The 20605-nt window shown below is 39.1% G+C and overlaps 2 protein-coding genes across 10 annotated transcripts in view; one reads left to right on the top strand and one right to left on the bottom strand.

Moving 5' to 3' along the window:
* LOC132890951 (zinc finger protein with KRAB and SCAN domains 8-like) overlaps nt 1–6383 on the bottom strand; it is a 48130-nt gene extending 41747 nt beyond the window's left edge. For 3 of the 9 annotated variants that reach the window (XM_060928350.1, XM_060928348.1, XM_060928353.1), the window contains exon 1: nt 6172–6383. The gene's annotated coding sequence lies outside the window, so the exon portion shown is untranslated. Of the gene's footprint in view, nt 1–354; nt 802–1414; nt 1552–6171 lie in introns of those variants that run through there. The other 6 variants (XR_009655250.1, XR_009655251.1, XM_060928349.1 and 3 more) reach the window with 4 other exon arrangements.
* Nucleotides 5308–20605, top strand: part of ndufa9a (NADH:ubiquinone oxidoreductase subunit A9a) — a 61769-nt gene continuing 46471 nt past the window's right edge. Inside the window, exons 1-3 of the mRNA XM_060928347.1 lie at nt 5308–5413; nt 13812–13982; nt 16116–16213. Of these exons, the coding sequence (XP_060784330.1) occupies nt 5359–5413; nt 13812–13982; nt 16116–16213 (324 nt within the window). The 5' untranslated portion in view covers nt 5308–5358. The remainder of the gene's footprint in view (nt 5414–13811; nt 13983–16115; nt 16214–20605) is intronic.

Below are 20605 nucleotides of genomic sequence, written 5' to 3'. Positions count from 1 at the left end.
GAATATTTACCAGGTCTGATTGTCCCTGTGGTTTTGATATTTACGCATCCATGTGTTTCATGACTTTTTTTTTTCACAAATATTGCTCATACTACTTTTACTGGAGTTCAAGCCAAATACCAAAGGAACTATAATCTACAATATTGTCTGCATGGGTTAAGACTTTAGATTTTGTTCCCTCTTTATCTCTCTTTTTTTTAGGTTAAGTTTTTCTTTTACGAAACATAGTGCAATGAGACTGAGCCAAAGAGATCATACTGAGAGTTATTCGTGTTCCTATAGTATAGTATAGTATAGTATAGTATAGTATAGTATAGTATAGTATAGTATAGTATAGTATAGTATAAATCACACCTGGTTCTGTTCATCAGTGCTTGGCAGAACTGGAGCTGCTGGGATGATCTGCTGTACACCAACACCTGTATTATTTATTCTGAATGTGAATGATTTGATCGGATTTGATGAACGAACTTAAGACATGATGCTCAGCGGTGGACATCATCACTATCCTGAGGGCCCGTGACATGCAGATTGTGTGCTTAGGATATTAGTCATTCCATAATTGGGGTGCCATTTAGCCTTGGCTACTCTTAAAAAAAAATCCCATGCGTTTTCACCATCTGACCCATCTCATTTTCTGTGAGGTGTCTTTGCTGATGGCTGCATTTTGTTCTTAAATGAGTAACGGGGTTTCGTTTTTGTCTTTTTGTTTTTTACGCATGGAATTAGCAAACACAGAGCATGTACATAATTAATAACATTCTAATAATTTACTTTAACATTTTTAGTAGTACAGGAATTTGATCAATATGATCAATCGTTATTAATACGCTATTGATGAAAAGAAAAAAGAAGGGGAGAACTTACTTGTCTTCTTCCCATGATCTTTAGGAAATTCAGAAGTAGGGCAAAATACGTGTTCAGGTAACAGGTGTGAGTGAATGTTGTGGCATTAAAATGTACGTTTTTCATCATCGTAATGAACAACTTGTCGATAAGGACTTGTTGATTCGAGCGTTGAATGGATTCAGACAAATAATGTTTTTGAAGTATTTTGATGGATATATTTTGAGGTAAAGACAGGCAAAATGCTGTTTTCTGTAAATAGTGATCGTCTATAGATTATTTTTCTGAAACATGCACAGAGGTTGTTATAAAGCACATCTTATCTATCTTTAAAATGTTTCCATTTACCTTTTAAAATCTTCACCGTTATGGGGAAGCTATGGCCTAATGGTTAAAGAAGCAGCTTTCGGACCAAAAGGTTGCTGGTTTGAGTCCCTGGACCAGCAGGAATGGCTGAAGTGCCCTTGAGCAAGGTATCTAACCCCCAGCTGTTCCCCAGGCTGCTCTATATGTTGTACGTCGCTCTGGATAAGAGCGTCTGCTAAAAATGCCTGTAATGTAAAAATACCTATTTGTAACAGGAACATCAATGGGACGTGAATGGCATCCCTCTTGAGGATTCACCCAGTTGAGGTGGTCGCATATCGGTTAAGAAATTGGACTCTGACTCAAGTGAGTTTAAATCCAAGGATTGCCACAGTGCTGCTGTTGGGAGAAAGTGGATGAGCAGCTCAGTTTAATCTGTGCACTTTGAATGCGTACTGTATGTTTAAACATATTACACATTTTCGTTGTTTCATGTTTCACAGTGGAGCAACACAATACTAGTATGCACCACCCTCTGCACTACACACATCAACCAAGGATACATTCTGCTCATTGCTAGGAGCTGTTTTGGCAAGTGGAATTAATTATTTACACTATATCACCAAAAGTTTGTGGACACTTGGCCATACCCTTATATGCGTTTCTTCCCCAAACTGTTACCACAATTGTATAGAACATCTTTGTATGCTGTAGCATTACAGCTTCACTTCACCGGAACAAAGAGGCCTTAGTATGATGCACAACGTGAGCTTCATGAAGACATGGTGTGTGAAGGTTGGAGTCAAAGAACTCGAGTGTCCTGTACAGAACCCTGAGTGAACTAAACCCCACTGAACACCTTTGGAATGAACTGGAACTCTGACTGCACCCCAGACATTACTCCTCACCAGTGTCTCATCAGTGTCTGATCTTGTATGAACGTAAAGGAGGAATAAATCTGGAGTCGGATAGTCAGGTGTCGCCAGATAGTTTTTGGCCGCATAGTTTCCTTCCTTTATGAATCAGCAACATGAAGTGAGACTTGGAAATGACGATAAACCCGACCAAAAGGCAGAACAATAAAAGCTAATCACAAACCTCTGTTAATAGTATAGCATATCAGGTGAAAATTAAAACGTGACTATCAAAGATATCATCCAGAGAGGATGAGAAATGTACAGTATAATATCGTATCCAGAACTTTGCTCTCCTTGGGAATTTGAATATTCATTTATTTTCATGCGCTAACTAGTTTGTTATGGATTGAGATTCAGTTACTGTAGGTTAGCCTGTACGTTTCTGATTAATGTAATGATTTATCTGTCCTTGTATGATGATGATGATGATGATGGAGGTATGGAAGTAATGTCATAAATGAAAGGCTAATTGCTACAATATTAAGAATGATGAAGGTAATGAAATGCACTGAAAATGTAAGTAATATAGTTTCGCACTACAGTATTTCATTACTAATATATCAGTATATTGATTGTATGTTTTTTCTATATATAGACACAATACTTATATATCTTTTTCCCCCGCCATGCACTCGACGTGTATGCTCAGTTGATATATAATTAGACAAGGTTTTACTTGTTTATATCCTGCTCAAGTATTATGTAGGAAAGAAGAAATTTTACATCTTTTCATTTGAGGGTTTTTTCCCCTCTTCTCTTATTGTTGATGTTCTTATCAGTGACTGTAAAACAGGATGATGTCTAAACACGCTTGTCTTTATGACACTGTTGCTTTGCTCAAGTCAAACACTGCCATTCTGCGATGGTTTGCAGACTGTATTTCAATTCGAACGGCGCAACGTTCATGTTCATGGACACAAATATTATCCGAAGATGTTTTATCACCTTCAGATGTGTTGACTCCCAGCCACACTCTTTGCTTTGCAAATACGACCTGGCGTCATTTGTGAAATGTTTTATTTTTATGAGGTGAATAAACATTTTATAGACATCACTCTTTGTTTTCTCTTCAGATTACTTTGTTCACATGACTTCGGCAAATTTGTTTGTCCTTGAGTACTTATGTTATATCCATCCATCCATTATCTGTAGCCGCTTATCCTGATCTACAGGGTCGCAGGCAAGCTGGAGCCTATCCCAGCTGACTATGAGCGAGAGGCAGGGTACACCCTGGCTAAGTCGCCAGGTCATCGCAGGGCTGACACAGAGACAAACAACCATTCACACCTACGGTCAATTTAGAGTCACCAGTTAACCTAACCTGCATGTCTTTGGACTGTGGGGGAAACCGGAGCACCCGGAGGAAACCCATGCGGACACGGGGAGAACATGCAAACTCCACACAGAAAGGCCCTCGCCAGCTGCTGGGCTCAAACCCAGGACCTTCTTGCTGTGAGGCGACAGCGCTAACCACCACACCACTGTGCCGCCCACTTCTGTTATATCTGATTTTTAAACATTATTATTATTATTATTATTATCGGATCTATTCTTATCTTACGTTACAACTTGTGAAATTTCAAACAGAAAGATTGAGAGCTTAGATGAATGAAATCATGAGCTGTTACCATTCTGAAGTTGATCATTTTCCTATAATTGTGTGTCCTGGAATGTTTTATTCCTCTTGTACCACAGCAATTTACCATTTTGATGTTTTTTTTAATTAATTAAACAGGGACATATCATATTTTTATCCATTTACACTTACATTTAATTGTGGAACATCCAATATTCTATTTGGTGGAGGGTTGTTTTTTTTTTTTCCAAATCTAATGAGTATAATCATAACAAGTGACGCTTACTGTAGCTGGAACAACTAACCTAAAGAATCTGCAAGATGATCACATTTGATGGATCAGCTTTTACATGAAATGACTTAAATCTTCTGGTTTTTTTTTATTATTTCAGAAACATACACTCCACCCAGAGTGATCATATTTGCCTTGCTGACAAATATCATTATTTTGCAGGAAGAGACATGCTACTCTATTTGTTTACACATGTGACTGTAAGGCAGGAAGGTTTGTGGCCATGCGTGTGCTCTTCAGTCCTGGATCGATTTATATTAATGCAAGACACTACAGGTAGAGTCAACAATGTTATTGTAGTTGTTGATGTCATTTTTCAGTTTCTGGATAAATCCTATATCTATAACCTGTAGCTGTAAAATCAAATTATTGCACTCTTTTTGTTCACTTGTGAAAACTATATTATCTGAATTTTTTTTTTTTTTTTGAGGAAGGCCTTAAGCTCCGCCCACTCGGCACAATTATCAAATATCCCTGAATTCCTGGTTCCCTGACATCATTTCCCCAAATGTTGATAGATGTATGATATTGTTTTCAATTTTATAACAATAAATAAATTATTTTCCAACCATTTTTTCCTGTAAAAGTCTTCCTCTTGAAATACTTCAGAGTGAAGTAAACATTTTGATTCTAACATCCAAAGACTTGATTTTTGTTTATTTTAATTAAATATGCAAACTTATACATACTTAATTAGACAAAGCCTCATTTTGAATAAATACATTTTTGAAAATGTTCCAATACAAAAAAAATTCAATAATATTTGATAATATCAGCCATCAACTGGCAAACTATTTGTTTGTTTGTTTGTTTGTTTGTTTTAAAACAGCTTTCCACCTGTAGACTTGTTTTAATGAAATTAAATACTTCACAAACACTCAAACACACAATTTGTGAGTCTTCAATTACTGATTGTAGGTCATTTATCACTATATAATTTTTGTCAGCCCTTCATCCATATAAATAATTCTAATTTCAAATTAATATTATACAGCTATAATTATAATTATATTAATTATGACATCATACGATGTAATTAATATAAAATATAATATAATACATAATTAATATTAACTATAATTTATATTAATATAATTAATATTAATTATAATATTATAAGACAAGTAAAGTATTTTGGCTTTAATATACACTTGCAGCACGATATTTAGGCGCATGGTTTGTCCCTCTGCTTTTGCCGTACCCGCTTTTCGTGAGGCTTTTTTTTCCCACCATAATTTTAATAATTCCCTTTTTCCACGCCACGATTGGCTAGTTACAGGTCTTCACGCGCGAGTCGTCAAAACGGAGCCAATCACAGAGCAGGATATTTGACTGTAATAACGGGTAGTAGTGAATAAGGCGGGTTTAGTCTGAATACGGGTAGGAATAATATCCCGAAGTTTGGTTGACGGGTCAGAAATATGGCGGCTGTCGTTTTGGTTAGCCGTCCTGTCAGTGTCCTTCCCAGGCTTTCCAGTAAGTGTTTAATAAAAGTTGTGTTAATGAATGTTGTAACGAAAGTGCAGAATAAAACTTTGTCACTTTAGAAGGCAGTAAGAGATGATAATGTTGAAGTCGGGAGTTATTTAAGATAAACTGTTGTCCTCTGTAGCTTTTAGCTTGACCCCGCTCGAGCGCGAGGCTAATGAAGTTAGCAACACTTTAAAATAATAATAATAGAATATTATTGCTAATATACGCTATATAAAATAAATACATTTTACTCCAGAAATCTCAATGACATAAACATTAGCTAGCTGCTGAGCTGCTACTCATAGCTTTAGCTGTCGGTAGGGTATTAGGCAGAAAAAGAAATTTACCAGTCAAAAATAATATTTTATATAATCCTGATAAGCGCCGCAGGTGCGAAGACGAGCGCCGCAGGCGCGAAGTCCCTCTAGGGGGGTCTGGGGGCATGCCCCCCCAGAAAATTTTTGAAATTTAGACTTCATTTCCTGCATTCTAGGACATTTTCAGGGTGAAATGGCGTGTAATTTTTGATCAGAAATATTGCATATTTTTACTTTGTATTTTTTTCAGTTTCACTCCTGAATGTATCAGATGTATGTATGGTGTCTGATTTGGTAACAAAAGTGAAAAGAAAATAAACAACAATGAATTGTATATAATCTTTTGATCTAGTTACAGTATTTAATAAAAAAAAAAAACCCAACAGTATTCTATTTTACCATACCCCAATGAAACCCCCTTGTTAATCAATGTATCACACATACCTTTTCTGTCTTTTTGTGGAAAAACGAATCAGTTTTTGTCACATTCAATTTGGGGCGTTTGTTGGGATTCATCTTGATCCAGAAGAGTGAGTCAGCAAAAAAAAATGCGGTTCTCCCGCCAAGAAAGAGGAAACTACAACGCAGGGTGTTTGGCAATTTTCGACCAATCAGAATTCGCGATTTATTCAGTCCGCATGTTACAAGATTCAGTGCGGGCCAAAATGGCGGAAACGATGAAATATTCTGATTTTTCATTTCAAGTTTTCAGTATTTTTCGTATTAAACTGTGTTTCTTACGATTTGTAAATGATGGCGGAACCACACGGACTGGCCATCGGGAGTAGCGGGAGTTTTCCCAGTGGGCCGGTGGTTCAGTGTGGGCCAGCGGAGAAAAAAAAAAAAAAAAAACAGTTGCGCGCTGGCCTTTAATATGATAAGCAATGTTAACAGTTTCTTTAACAAACTGTTAACATTGCTTATCATATTAAAGGCCAGCGCGCAACTGTAATAAGCAATGTTAACAGTTTGTTAAAGAAACTGTTAACATTGCTTATCATATTAAAGGCCAGCGCGCAACTGTTTTGTTTTTTTTTTTTCTCCGCCGGCCCACGCTGAACCACCAGCCCACCGGGAAAACTCCCGCTACTCCCGATGGCCAGTCCGTGTGTGGGCGGAACATAACTGGATTTATCGGATGACATGTGGGAGTATTCATGTGCGAAAATTTTCGGCATTATCGTCCGTTTCAGTATCCGTCTGTGTGTATACTTGCCCGTTGAAATCGGCAATTGCCCGTCAAATTTACGGGTGGACGGGTCTCTGCCTAATACCTTAGCTGTCGGTTATATCAGCTGGATTAGTTTATGATGTTATTTAAATTTAATTTATTTAGCTTTGCCATAGTGAGGGATCCCAATTACAGTGGCCCCATTGGACCGAATGTGCAGATCTTTGAACTGTGGGAGGAAACCAGAGAACCCGGAGGAAACCCACACAGACACAGGGAGAACATGCAAATTGCACATCAAAAGGCCCTTGTCGGGGTTCGAACCCAGAACCTTCTCTCTGAAGGGCCTCTGCATGCTCTTGCGACAAGGCTTTCGCAGATAGCTTTTCGCAGACGGTTGTAATTTATCGTTGAGCGGGGAGTAATAGGCGTGCGCGATGTTATTCACCGCCACAACGCAAGGGGTCGCGAAATCGCTAGGAGTGGTTAGTGGAGTGTTTATCCTCCGGTTACTTAAGGCCAATTTATGCTGACAACCCAGTCGTCGCAGATAGCGTCTGCGAAACCCCCCCCCCTTCGCAGACGCTCTGCGCGCACCTCCCAAAAATTGTGACCACCGCAGACAGCGTCGCAGACGAGGGCTCTGATTGGTCCACTCTACATCCGCTGTACACGCACTTCCGCTTCCCTACTTTCCCGGTTTGTTTTGTTTTCACGACCGCCATTTTTAAAAACACGAGCGAAGATGGAGCAGCATGAAGAGCGGTTGATCGAGGAAGTACGTACATCTATACGACTCCAGTTCTAGTCATTATAAGCATAATTATAAGTAACCGGAGGATAAACACTCCACTAACCACACCCACCAACTACTCCTAGTAATTTCGCGACTTCATGCCCCCTTGCGTTGTGGAGGTGAATAACATCGCGCACGCCTATTACTCCCCGCTCAACGATAAATTACAACTATCTGCGAAAGCCTTGTCGCAAGAGCATGCAGAGGCCCTTATAATGACTAGAACTGGAGTCATATAGACGTACGTACTTCCTCGATCAACCGCTCTTCGTGCTGCTCCATCTTCGCTCGTGTTTTTAAAAATGGTGGTCGTGAAAACAAACCAAACCGGGAAAGTAGGGAAGCGGAAGTGCGTGTACAGCGGATGTAGAGTGGACCAATCGGAGCCCTCTTGTCTGCGACGCTGTCTGCGAGGCTGTCTGCGGTGGTCACAATTTTTGGGAGGTGCGCGCAGAGCATCTGCGAAGGGGGGGCTACGCAGACACCATCTGCGAGGACTGGGTTGTCAGCATAAATTGTGGTGTAGTGCTGACCACTACACCACTGTACTTTACATCACAGAAATAATAATTTTGTATTTTTGCTCCTCAAAACTGTTGGTTAAAGTATTGACCACATATTTTGCTTCACAGGTCTGTACAGATCCTCTGACTGTTTCATTTTTATTATAAAAACTGATTTCCAGAGAGCTATTGGACGTGGGTAAATCCAAAACTACCCTTCGTTAATTAACAGTTATTCGCCGAAGATGAATAATACACGAGACGAAGTTGAGGTTATTATTTAAATAATATTGGCTAGCGTTGAGCGGTATCTCATCTCATTATCTGTAGCCGCTTTAACCTGTTCTACAGGGTCGCAGGCAAGCTGGAGCCTATCCCAGCTGACTACGGGCGAAAGGCGGGGTACACCCTGGACAAGTCGCCAGGTCATCACAGGGCTGACACATAGACACAGACAACCATTCACACTCACATTCACACCTACGGTCAATTTAGAGTCACCAGTTAACCTAACCTGCATGTCTTTGGACTGTGGGGGAAACCGGAGCACCCGGAGGAAACCCACGTGGACACGGGGAGAACATGCAAACTCCGCACAGAAAGGCCCTCGCCGGCGACGGGGCTCAAACCCGGAGCTTCTTGCTGTGAGGTGACAGCGCTAACCACTACACCACTGTGCCGCCCATGTGTTGAGTGGTATATCAGATATATTCCATTCAGCTAGCATGATATTGAACAAGTCGAAGACGAGTAGCTGAATGGAATGTATTTGATATACCATGAAAAAAGGCATTATTATTATGCATGCACATTCCTTTCAGGTGTTCAACACGTCTTTTTCTTTAAAAATTCTCTCAAAATCTTCCGTATTTAATGAAGTAAACCTGGTGGCCGTGTTTATTTACAAATTGTCACTCGGTAGTGCGGAAGTTTTATGTCTCTGATGGAAGTTTTACCATATTCAATGCTCATTCTCCGTTGGGTAGAGTGATGTAAGACACATGGGATAAGCGATATGCGAACAATATTGCATGCTCATCTCATCTCATTATCTCTAGCCGCTTTATCCTGTTCTACAGGGTCACCAGGCAAGCTGGAGCCTATCCCAGCTGACTACGGGCGAAAGGCGGGGTACACCCTGGACAAGTCGCCAGGTCATCACAGGCAATATTGCATGCTATCAAAGCAAATGAATGAAACCCGCAAGAAGGGAATAGAACACGTGTTTTTATTCCATCGAAAAAGTGTCCTGTATGTATAATAATCACCAATATTCACTGAACCTGAGGTGGATAATTATTTTAATATGAATACACAGGTGACTTTTATTTTTTTTAAAAAATCATATTAAAATTTTTTCAGTGTTCAAAAGCAGCATGCAAACGTAATCACTTATCTGCACCAACTCACAAAAAAATACTGTTTTGAAATCGATAAAATAAATCACAACCCCACCTTACCTTTTGAATAGTTTCAGACCAAACTTCTTTGCATCTTTAGTGCTTTTAGGAACAGCATTTTCTTTCATCATTTGTAATTCTTCCTCTCTTACGGTGATGAAATGATCGGCCGGCGTTTTGCCGAGTCGCTCGAGGTGATTATCGAGAAATAGTCCAAATCTCTCAACTGATCAGTGCACGATTTTATATAATCACCTCCATATTTATACTAAACTCAATTAATATTAATAACGCTCTTAAGTTGACACCACGAGTTGTCAGTCATGTTCAAATAGGGAGAGTTGTGTTTTGCAGTTACACTATATAGCAAAAAGTTTGTGCACACCTGATAATCACATCCATATGGGCATCCCCTTCTAGACTTTCCACTAAATTTTGGAGTGTAGTTGTGGGGGTTTGGGCCTCTTAGTTCCAGTGAAGGGAAATTGTAATGCTACAGAATATATAAAACATTCTATACAGTTTGGGGAAGAACCACATAAGAGTGTGGTGTGATAGCCAGATCCCTCCCCCCCAGTGTGTATACAGCACTATTATTTTGTTCAAAGATTTGTCATCAGCTTAACCTCCTGGCAAAGTATTGTGGTAATTAATGGTATTGTAATGCCATTAATGTACATGAGGCCCTTGACCACTAGCTGCAAAAGCATCGATGTAGGTTTCTGTTTGTTCCTGCCAAACATGTTAATGGTGTGCATTGTGTATTCATCTGTATTTTGCTCTGTGTTGTTACACCCTGGTCCTGGGTCCAGTAATCCAGTCCAACTAACAATACCAAGAATCAACTAACTACCCCAAAGTAAAAGAAACTGCAATGCATTTATTTACAAGTCTGTGTTTGTTATATATAGTTTATAAAGAAAGAGTCACAATGAACTCGTGTACAGGCAGTAATTAAGAGACGAGACAAAGCAATGGCACTATGGCGAGACATTGTATAAAAGGTGTGTGTATGTGTATATACAGTGGTGCTTGAAAGTTTGTGAACCCTTTAGAATGTTCTATATTTCTGCATAAGTATGACCTAAAACAACATCAGATTTTCACACAAGTTCTAAAAGTAGATAAAGAGAACCCAGTTAATATGAGTAGCACGCTGTGTGAGCACAATTGCTATCAGGCGCGTTAAAACGTAAATAACTTTTCTAGAATTTCACCAAAACTCATTGAATTTTCAGCATTGTAAGAGAACTTCCTAAAGTATTATTCAGCAAAACCCCAGAATGATAGCACAAATCTAGAATTTTTAACAGAATTTTAGTTCTTAAAATTTAACGTAATTATGGACGTCACACGTAACATTTACACCCGTGAAAAATCACTTTGAATGCCGTTTTGATGAAATATTCTCTATAATAAAAATCACTTAAATATTATCAACACACAGTCTTTTAATGTATCAAAAATAATTTTGATAAAGCAAGGAAATTCAGAAGAAAATTTGTTTTTTCTTTTGCTTGTTGTGCGCGTCACGCTACCAAAATCTAACTAACCCCTTCACGAACAATTCCAACTTTCATGGACTTGTAGTGCGAATAAACCTTTCAAAAAAAATATAATACTTCTCACCCAGTAAATTAGAATCCTGGTGATTTATATCCTCGTAGCTTCAGTAGATCTAGAGATTTAGTCGATTTAGTAAATCCCAAACGCTGTGAAACACGCCAGCCATCTATGGTGAGAAGTGCTGCTGTAGTTGAGAAACTCTCATTTCTCCCGCTTCCAACCAACTCCGTGACCCATACCAAAATAACAATGTCATGCTCATCACTTAAGGATGATTTATGCCAAGTTTCACGGAAAAATACAGTGAAATAAACTTGCTAGAAGCATTTTTCAAAATCCCAAACATTATGAAACATTTCTTGTAGGGTTTCAGGTTACAAATTTCGAGAATAGAGAAATTGCGGCACAAAAGTTTGCCACTAAACTCGTGAAAATACTCCATCCTAGCGAGTTTCACAATCGAACTAGGCTACGTGACAGTCTGTGACCACCCAGGAATGTTCTAGAAGGTACGCTTCTAGGCACGTGCGATCGAGAAAGACGCCACGTGAAGGTAGTAAAGGTAGTATTTCCACTGTCTTATGACGTTTTTGCTTGTTTTAGCGCGATAAACAATGCATTATGGGTAATCATTAAAATGCTGATTTCAAGGTTAAAATGGGTAAAAACAACTAATTTATATAGATATTGTAAAAATTGTGCCTAATAGTTATTTCAGTACATAAAATCAAAACCTGAATTTTTTATTTTTTTCCCTATGTTACACCATTGTGCATCTATAGCATGCTACTCATCTTAAACAAATGAGACAAAAATATTATACTTGGTCATTTATTTATTGAGGAAAATGATCCAATATTACATATCTGTGAGTGGCAAAAGTATGTGAACCTTTGCTTTCAGTATCTGGTGTGACCCCCTTGTGTAGAAATAACTGCAACTGCACGTTTCCGGTAACTGTTGATCAGTCCTGCACACCGGCTTGCAGGAATTTTAGTCTGTTCCTCCGTACAGAACAGCTTCAACTCTGGGATGTTGGTGGGTTTCCTCACATGAACTGCTCGTTTCATGTCCTTCCACAACATTTTGATTGGATTAAGGTCAGGACTTTGACTTGGCCATTCCAAAACATTAACTTTATTCTTCTTTAACCATTCTTTGGTAGAACGACTTGTGTGCTTCGGGTCGTTGTCTTGCTGCATGACCCACCTTCTCTTGAGATTCAGTTCATGGACAGATGGCCTGACATTTTCCTTTAGAATTTGCTGGTATAATTCAGAATTCATTGTTTCATCAATGATGGCAAGCCGTCCTGGCCCAGATGCAGCAAAACAGGCCCAAACCATGATACTACCACCACCATGTTTCACAGATGGGATAAGGTTCTTATGCTGGAATGCAGTGTTTTCCTTTCTCCAAACATAACGCTTCTCATTTAAACCAAAAAGTTCTATTTTGGTCTCATCCGTCCACAAAACATTTTTCTAATAGCCTTCTGGCTTGTCCACGTGATCTTTAGCTGTTCTTTTTGGAGAGCAGTGGCTTTCTCCTTGCAACCCTGCCATGCACACCATTGTTGTTCAGTGTTCTCCTGATGGTGGACTCATGAACATTAGCTAATATGAAAGAGGCCTTCAGCTGAAGTTACCCTGGGGTCCTTTGTGACCTTGCCGACTATTACACGCCTTGCTCTCGGAGTGATCTTTGTTGATCGACCACTCCTGGGGAGGGTAACAATGGTCTTGAATTTCCTCCATTTGTACACAATCTGTCTGACTGTGGATTGGTGAAGTCCAAACTCTTTAGAGATGGTTTTGTAACCTTTTTGCAGCCAGATGAGCATCAACAACACTTTTTCTGAGGTCCTCAGAAATCTCCTTTGTTCGTGCCATGATACACTTCCACAAACATGTGTTGTGAAGATCAGACTTTGATAGATCCCTGTTCTTTAAATAAAACAGGGTGCCCACTCACACCTGATTGTCATCCCATTGATTGAAAACACCTGACTCTAATTTCACCTTCAAATTAACTGCTAATCCTAGAGGTTCACATACTTTTGCCACTCACAGATATGTAATATTGGATCATTTTCCTCAATAAATAAATGACCAAGTATAATATTTTTATCTCATTTGTTTAACTGGGTTCTCTTTATCTACTTTTAGGACTTGTGTGAAAATCTGATGATGTTTTAGGTCATATTTATGCAGAAATATGGAAAATTCTAAAGGGTTCACAAACTTTCAAGCACCACTGTGTGTGTGTGTGTGTATATATAATATAAAATCTGTCCAACCAAGGAGCTGAAAAAAACGCATGTCGCAACAATGAGCTGGACCTGAAAAACAAAGCACACCCACATCTTCAGCCATGGATGACTTAATCTCCAGACATACAAATTTTCGGCTGAGTGACTTTTTGAGTCTGTCATCAAGTCCAATTTTGTCAGCACATGGATGGGAGCTGAAGAGTGTTTTTTTCATCCAGTTATTTTTGCCTTTTCTCCTTAAACATGTCTAGTTCCAAAGCTGGCTCTATAGTGAACTAGAGAAGAACAGATTATATGTCGTGTGTAAATAGACTTGCATGCTTTGTTACACCATGTTTTAATGTCTGTACCGTTTTCTGCCTGCCTTCTCATACAGGTGCCTGCTGTCCTGCGGTGCTGGCTGCTGGGCCTGTTGCAGTCCAGCACAGGCAGATCCATCATGCCGTCATCCCTAAAGGCAAAGGGGGTCGCTCATCGGTCAGCGGAATAGCAGCCACCGTGTTCGGGGCCACTGGCTTTCTGGGCCGATATGTTGTCGGTCGGCTTGGTGAGTGTGGGACAGGAAGTGTCCTGTCGTGGACATGTTTTGCGTACCCAAATCAAGACAAAGAAAAATGAAGAAAATAATTCATTTTTACAGATGCTCATAAGTACATAAATTTATCATGTAATGTTGTGTATGTTAAAGTTACATAGCATCGGAAAAATACAATTAAATAAAGGAAAAACAAGATTGAGTTCAGGGACAAAAATATTTGATTATGTGGTGACGATGTGGTTTGAGGCATGACATTACGTGTAGTTGGGGCATTCTCAGGAAATGTGACGAGTAACGGTAAAGACATTTAAAAAAAATTTTTGTATGCACTAATTTTAGTTACAATCCCTGTAAATATATTATTTAATAGACAAAAAAAGCTTATTTAATGAATTCATAAAGCAAGAGATAATTATTATGAAAAAATAATGCCCAGTTGTTGTCTTTACCGTTACTCTATAGAGTAACGGTAAAGACAACACTGGGTAACGGTAAAGACATCTCATGGCATTTTTGGGTCACTGAGTGCAGACAAAAAGATAAATGCATAATTTGTTTATTATCCCATCCAAACTTGCTACTTGGCTAACTAAAATTTTTCAACATGCAGCATCTCATCTCATTATCTCTAGCTGCTTTATCCTGTTCTACAGGGTCGCAGGCAAGCTGGAGCCTATCCCAGCCGACTACGGGCGAAAGGCGGGGTACACCCTGGACAAGTCGCCAGGTCATCACAGGGCTAACATGCAGCATCATTATCTTTATCATTTGGGGGGTAATGGCAAAGGCAGTTAATTTCCCTGACATCTCGAAATTTCATATTTACCTGATCAGTATCCTGGATTCCAACATTCATGCACCAGTGATTTGTATGTATGTATTTATTAATTTATCAGAATGGCTGCTCAACATCCTGGTCCTTCTTCATGTAGCTGCACTCCCCTCTATTTGCAAAGCCCTGAGTTAGAGCATGATTTTACCATTTGGGTAACAGTAAAGACATCAGGAATGTACACATTCTTGTGCATATATTTTAAGTTATACACCAAAACCCGTTGAAGCAAATATCATGATATTTTCCACAATAAAAATTGAAGGTATAGAGGTAATATTTCAGAAAGAAAAGTGAAAATAAATTTAAAAACAAAGGAATTATTTTCATTCAAATTTCACTAATCCTCATTTAGACACATGGCACTAATGACATTTTGGTATATTTAGCCTAAATAATTTTTTTTTGCAAATGCAGACAAGTTGTCTCAGTTTTTTTTTTTAAACACTGCTCTGTTAAATTTTTTCTTAAAATAAATGTATAATACAGGCCAGGGTTAATGGTTTTAGAGGAAAACTAGATAGAACTCGATGCCAGCGGTGTCGATGGGGATGCCTTCACCTGGTAGACTACACGCGTTATTAAGTTGTGATTTGGGGATGGACATTTGACCTCACAGTAATCTTGACCTGGTGAAATTACTTGCATTAGCCTTGGAGATATTGTGTTCACAAGGTTTTTCGGACAGACATTTGACCTCACAGTGACCTTGACCTTAGGCCTTTTGATCTCAAAATCTAATCAGTTCATGTTTGTCCCAAAGCGCACAAATGGTGAAAGTTTGGTGAAATTCCTTTCATTAGCCTTTGAGATATCGTGTTCACAAGGTGACAGCCGGACAACCTGAAAACATAATGCCTCCTGCACCTTACAGTGGCGGAGGCATAAAAAAAAAAAAAACAACAAACTTAATGTTTAAAACTGAATGTGTCACATTTTCTGAGAATGGCCCAGTTACTGTTATCACCTTTTAAAAGGGATTATTTTCCAGTAACAGCACGTCCTGAAGTGTTTTATTCTCCTTATACCACAGCATCGTACTTCTTATTAGTTTATAGTTGCATATAGTTTTGTGAAATGTCCATGAAACAGGTCAGTTCATGTCACTTATGTTATAGCAGCTATAAACAGCCCTTCCTTCACTTTATCTTGAAGATAGCAAACCAAAAAAAAAAAAGCTTGTAATTTACTATAGAAACAAAAATATGTATATATATTTGAATGAATTGGTTAATATAAATCTGCTGTTTATTTAATTGGAAGTACAAAGTTAAATCCTTTTATTTACATCCTTTGATTTGTGCTCTCAGGACGAATCGGCTCTCAGATTGTGATTCCTTACCGGTGTGACCAGTATGATCTCATGTACCTCAGACCCATGGGCGATCTCGGCCAGATCATCTTCATGGTACGTTCTTGTCACTTAGTGTCAAAAAACTGTGTAGCTCCACTCTCTCATTGCCTGACTGACTAGGGCTCTCTCCACAACGACCAAAAAAAAAAATCCCACAGTGTCACATGACTACAAAAATAAAGTTCTGCTAGAACTAGGAAGCAGTGACCATAGTTATCTAATCCCAAGATATTACAAACCTTATGCAAGTAGGATATTAGACAATTTTAAATCAAATTATCCCACACATTTTAAGGACAAAACATCAACTGATTAATTATTGTAAATATGAACTGTAAACACATCTACCTGTAAACAATGTACATATTTCTACATCTAAATAAATCTTAATTATTCTTCTACACACAGTGGTGCTTGAAAGTTTGTGAACCCTTTATAATTTTCTATATTTCTGCATAAATATGACCTAAAACATCATCAGATTTTCACACAAGTCCTAAAAGTAAATAAAGAGAACCCAGTTAAACAAATGAGACAAAAATATTATACTTGGTCATTTATTTATTGAGGAAAATGATCCAATATTACATATCTGTGAGTGGCAAAAGTATGTGAACCTCTAGGATTAGCAGTTAATTTGAAGGTGAAATTAGAGTCAGGTGTTTTCAGTCAATGGGATAACAATCAGGTGTGAGTGGGCACCCTGTTTTATTTAAAGAACAGGGATCTATCAAAGTCTGATCTTCACAACACGTGTTTGTGGAAGTGTATCATGGCACGAACAAAGGAGATTTCTGAGGACCTCAGAAAAAGCGTTGTTGATGCTCATCAGGCTGGAAAAGGTTACAAAACCATTTCTAAAGAGTTTGGACTCCACCAATCCACAGTCAGACAGATTGTGTACAAATGGAGGAAATTCAAGACCATTGTTACCCTCCCCAGGAGTGGTTGACCAACAAAGATCACGCCAAGAGCAAGGCGTGTAATAGTCGGCGAGGTCACAAAGGACCCCAGGGTAACTTCTAAGCAACTGAAGGCCTCTCTCACATTGGCTAATGTTAATGTTCATGAGTCCACCATCAGGAGAACACTGAGCAATATGGTGTGCATGCCAGGGTTGCAAGGAGAAAGCCACTGCTCTCCAAAAAGAACATTGCTGCTCATCTGCAGTCTTCTAAAGATCATGTGGACAAGCCAGAAAGCTATTGAAAAAATGTTTTGTGATGAAACCAAAATAGAACTTTTTGGTTGAAATGAGAAGCATTATATTTGGAGAAAGGAAAACACTGCATTCCAGCATAAGAACCTTATCCCATCTGTGAAACATGGTGGTGGTAGTATCATGGTTTGGGCCTGTTTTGCTGCATCTGGGCCAGGACAGCTTGCCATCATTGATGGAACAATGAATTCTGAATTATACCAGCGAATTCTAAAGGAAAATGTCAGGACATCTGTCCATGAACTGAATCTCAAGAGAAGGTGGGTCATGCAGCAAGACAACGACCCTAAGCACACAAGTCGTTCTACCAAAGAATGGTTAAAGAAGAATAAAGTTAATGTTTTGGAATGGTCAAGTCAAAGTCCTGACCTTAATCCAATCGAAATGTTGTGGAAGGACCTGAAGCGAGCAGTTCATGTGAGGAAACCCACCAACATCCCAGAGTTGAAGCTGTTCTGTACGGAGGAACGGGCTAAAATTCCTCCAAGCCAGTGTGCAGGACTGATCAACAGTTACCGCAAACGTTTAGTTGCAGTTATTGCTGCACAAGGGGGTCACACCAGATACTGAAAGCAAAGGTTCACATACTTTTGCTACTCACAGATATGTAATATTGGATCATTTTTCTGAATAAATAAATGACCAAGTATAATATTTTTGTCTCATTTGTTTAACTGGGTTCTCTTTATCTACTTTTAGGACTTGTGTGAAAATCTGATGATGTTTTAGGTTATATTTATGCAGAAATATAGAAAATTCTAAAGGGCTCACAAACTTTCAAGCACCACTGTACAGGACACTTTTTCAATGGAATAAAAACACGCGTTTTATTCCCTTCTAGCGTGTTTCATTCATTTGGTTTGATAGCATGCAATATTGTTAGCATATCGCTTATCCTACGTGTATTACATTACCCAATGGAGAATGAGCGTGCAATATCGTTACAATATTGCACATTGTCAAGACATCATGTCACACGTCGGAGCTCATGCGAATATCCAATGACAAAACTGCGTATGCGCAGAACCATTTCTTTGTCTGCTGGGAAAGAGAGAAGGCAAGGCTAATCTATAGATTAGCTATGCTATAATTAAGCACTAAATAAATAAACTGAAACTAAAGATGCGCTGAACACCCAAAAGGCAACCAAAACTTCATTAGATATTCTTCACGCATATTTACAAGAGAAAAGCATACCAACAGACGTCGAAAAGCTGGAAAAGAGAGACATCAGAGATGTAAAACTTACATGCTAGAGCGACTGTGACAATTTGTGAACAAACACAGCTGCTAGGTTTGCTTTTTTTTAAAAAAACGGAGGATTTTGAGAGAATTTTGGCTGCTCGGTCACAATGTCGTGTGTAGTTGTTGATGTTGATTTTAAAAGTAGCTAAGTAAATTACACAGGGAAATGAATACTTAAGTCTGAGTAGGGGTGGGCGATATGGGCAAAAAATAATCTCATCTCATCTCATTATCTCTAGCCGCTTTATCCTTCTACAGGGTCGCAGGCAAGCTGGAGCCTATCCCAGCTGACTACGGGCGAAAGGCGGGGTACACCCTGGACAAGTCGCCAGGTCATCACAGGGCTGACACATAGACACAGACAACCATTCACACTCACATTCACACCTATGGTCAATTTAGAGTCACCAGTTAACCTAACCTGCATGTCTTTGGACTGTGGGGGAAACCGGAGCACCCGGAGGAAACCCACGCGGACACGGGGAGAACATGCAAACTCCACACAGAAAGGCCCTCGCCGGCCCCGGGGCTCGAACCCAGGACCTTCTTGCTGTGAGGCGACAGCGCTAACCACTACACCACCGTGCCGCCCGCAAAAAATAATATCTCGATATTTTTTAGGATTTTAACGATAACGATATTTTGACGATATTAAAAAAAAAACACTTGCTTAAAGATTACAATAATTACAGTGACTAAAAGAATCATTGCAGTGACACAAGTATTTAAGGAAAAGCCATATTTATTTTCTTAAACAACTTTAAATGAATAAAAATGAATAATTCAATTGAATAAAAGTGCAACCAGGCAATTTTTTTTCTTCTGAACAATCCACACATCTTAAAGAAACATATTGAGCGATGCAAATCAACAGAAAGTGCTCATTAAACTTCACAATTTCTTCCAGGAGTGTGCAACAAACACGCAAAAAAGACATTTTCTTAAATATCCAAATAAGAAATAACTTAGAACTTATTAAATAAAAATAAATAAACTACAGTGTAGTCATATTGAAAACATTGAGATTTGTAAACAAATGACAAAATTGTGGAAAGAAAAATCTCAAACAGAAAAAATACTTAATGCCATCAAAGTTAGGAACAGACATCAGTAACTTTGCAAACCTTTGAAAATTCTAGGCCAACAGGTTGTTCACTTCAAATTGTGTGCCAAAAACACTAATCTGTCCACACTATCAGGCTTGAGTGAAGCCCGGTGACAGGTCACAACATTTCCACCTGTGCTAAATGCTCTCTCTGAAGGGCTGCTGGAGGCTGGGGCACACACATACTTTTTTTGCCACCTTTGCCAGCCTGGGGAAATTTATCTCTTGGGTTTTCCACCATTCAAGGGGGTTCACATCACTGTCCACCTCTGGTATCAGAAGGTAGCTCTTAATCTCCTTCTCTATGCCAGTAGCCTGAGACTCCCTCTCCTCTCTCACTGACTTTTTGAAATAACTACCAAAAGACTTCTTTGTTTTTTTTTTTGGCTGGTAGCTCAACGTCACCTTCTACTACACCCTCTGCTGCAGTGGCACCTTCAGCTGTTGCAGTTGAAGGGCCTGGAGCATTGCTCTCTTCCTGAGTTGCCATAGCCATAAGCTCAGATGAAATTGTGGACATAATCGTCTGATCATCATCATTGTAGCGGTTCTTAAACCGTGGGTCAAGCGTGGATGCCGCACTTAGAAGGCCATCCACATTGTCATCTCTGTATTTGGAGTTAAGGTAATCCAAAATGGATTTTTTTTATTTGTTTTGTGAGCTGTGTGTCATCAGACTGCTCTGCCAGGACCTCTGAGTTAAACAATGAGAGCACCGGTTTCAGGTAGGAGATGGTAACTACTTGCTCACCTGAGAGGGCATCTGTAAATTCAAGGAGGGGACTTAGGCTACGTTCACACTGCAGGCTGAAGTGACTCAAATCCGATCTTTTCGCCCATATGTGACCTGTATCCGATCTTTTATTGACAATATGAA

Source organism: Neoarius graeffei, chromosome 8, assembly GCF_027579695.1.
Source record: "Neoarius graeffei isolate fNeoGra1 chromosome 8, fNeoGra1.pri, whole genome shotgun sequence".
In the NCBI taxonomy this organism is placed as follows: domain Eukaryota; kingdom Metazoa; phylum Chordata; class Actinopteri; order Siluriformes; family Ariidae; genus Neoarius; species Neoarius graeffei.
The sequence above is the reverse complement of the archived record's forward strand: the minus strand, read 5'-3'. Positions and strand labels throughout refer to the sequence as shown.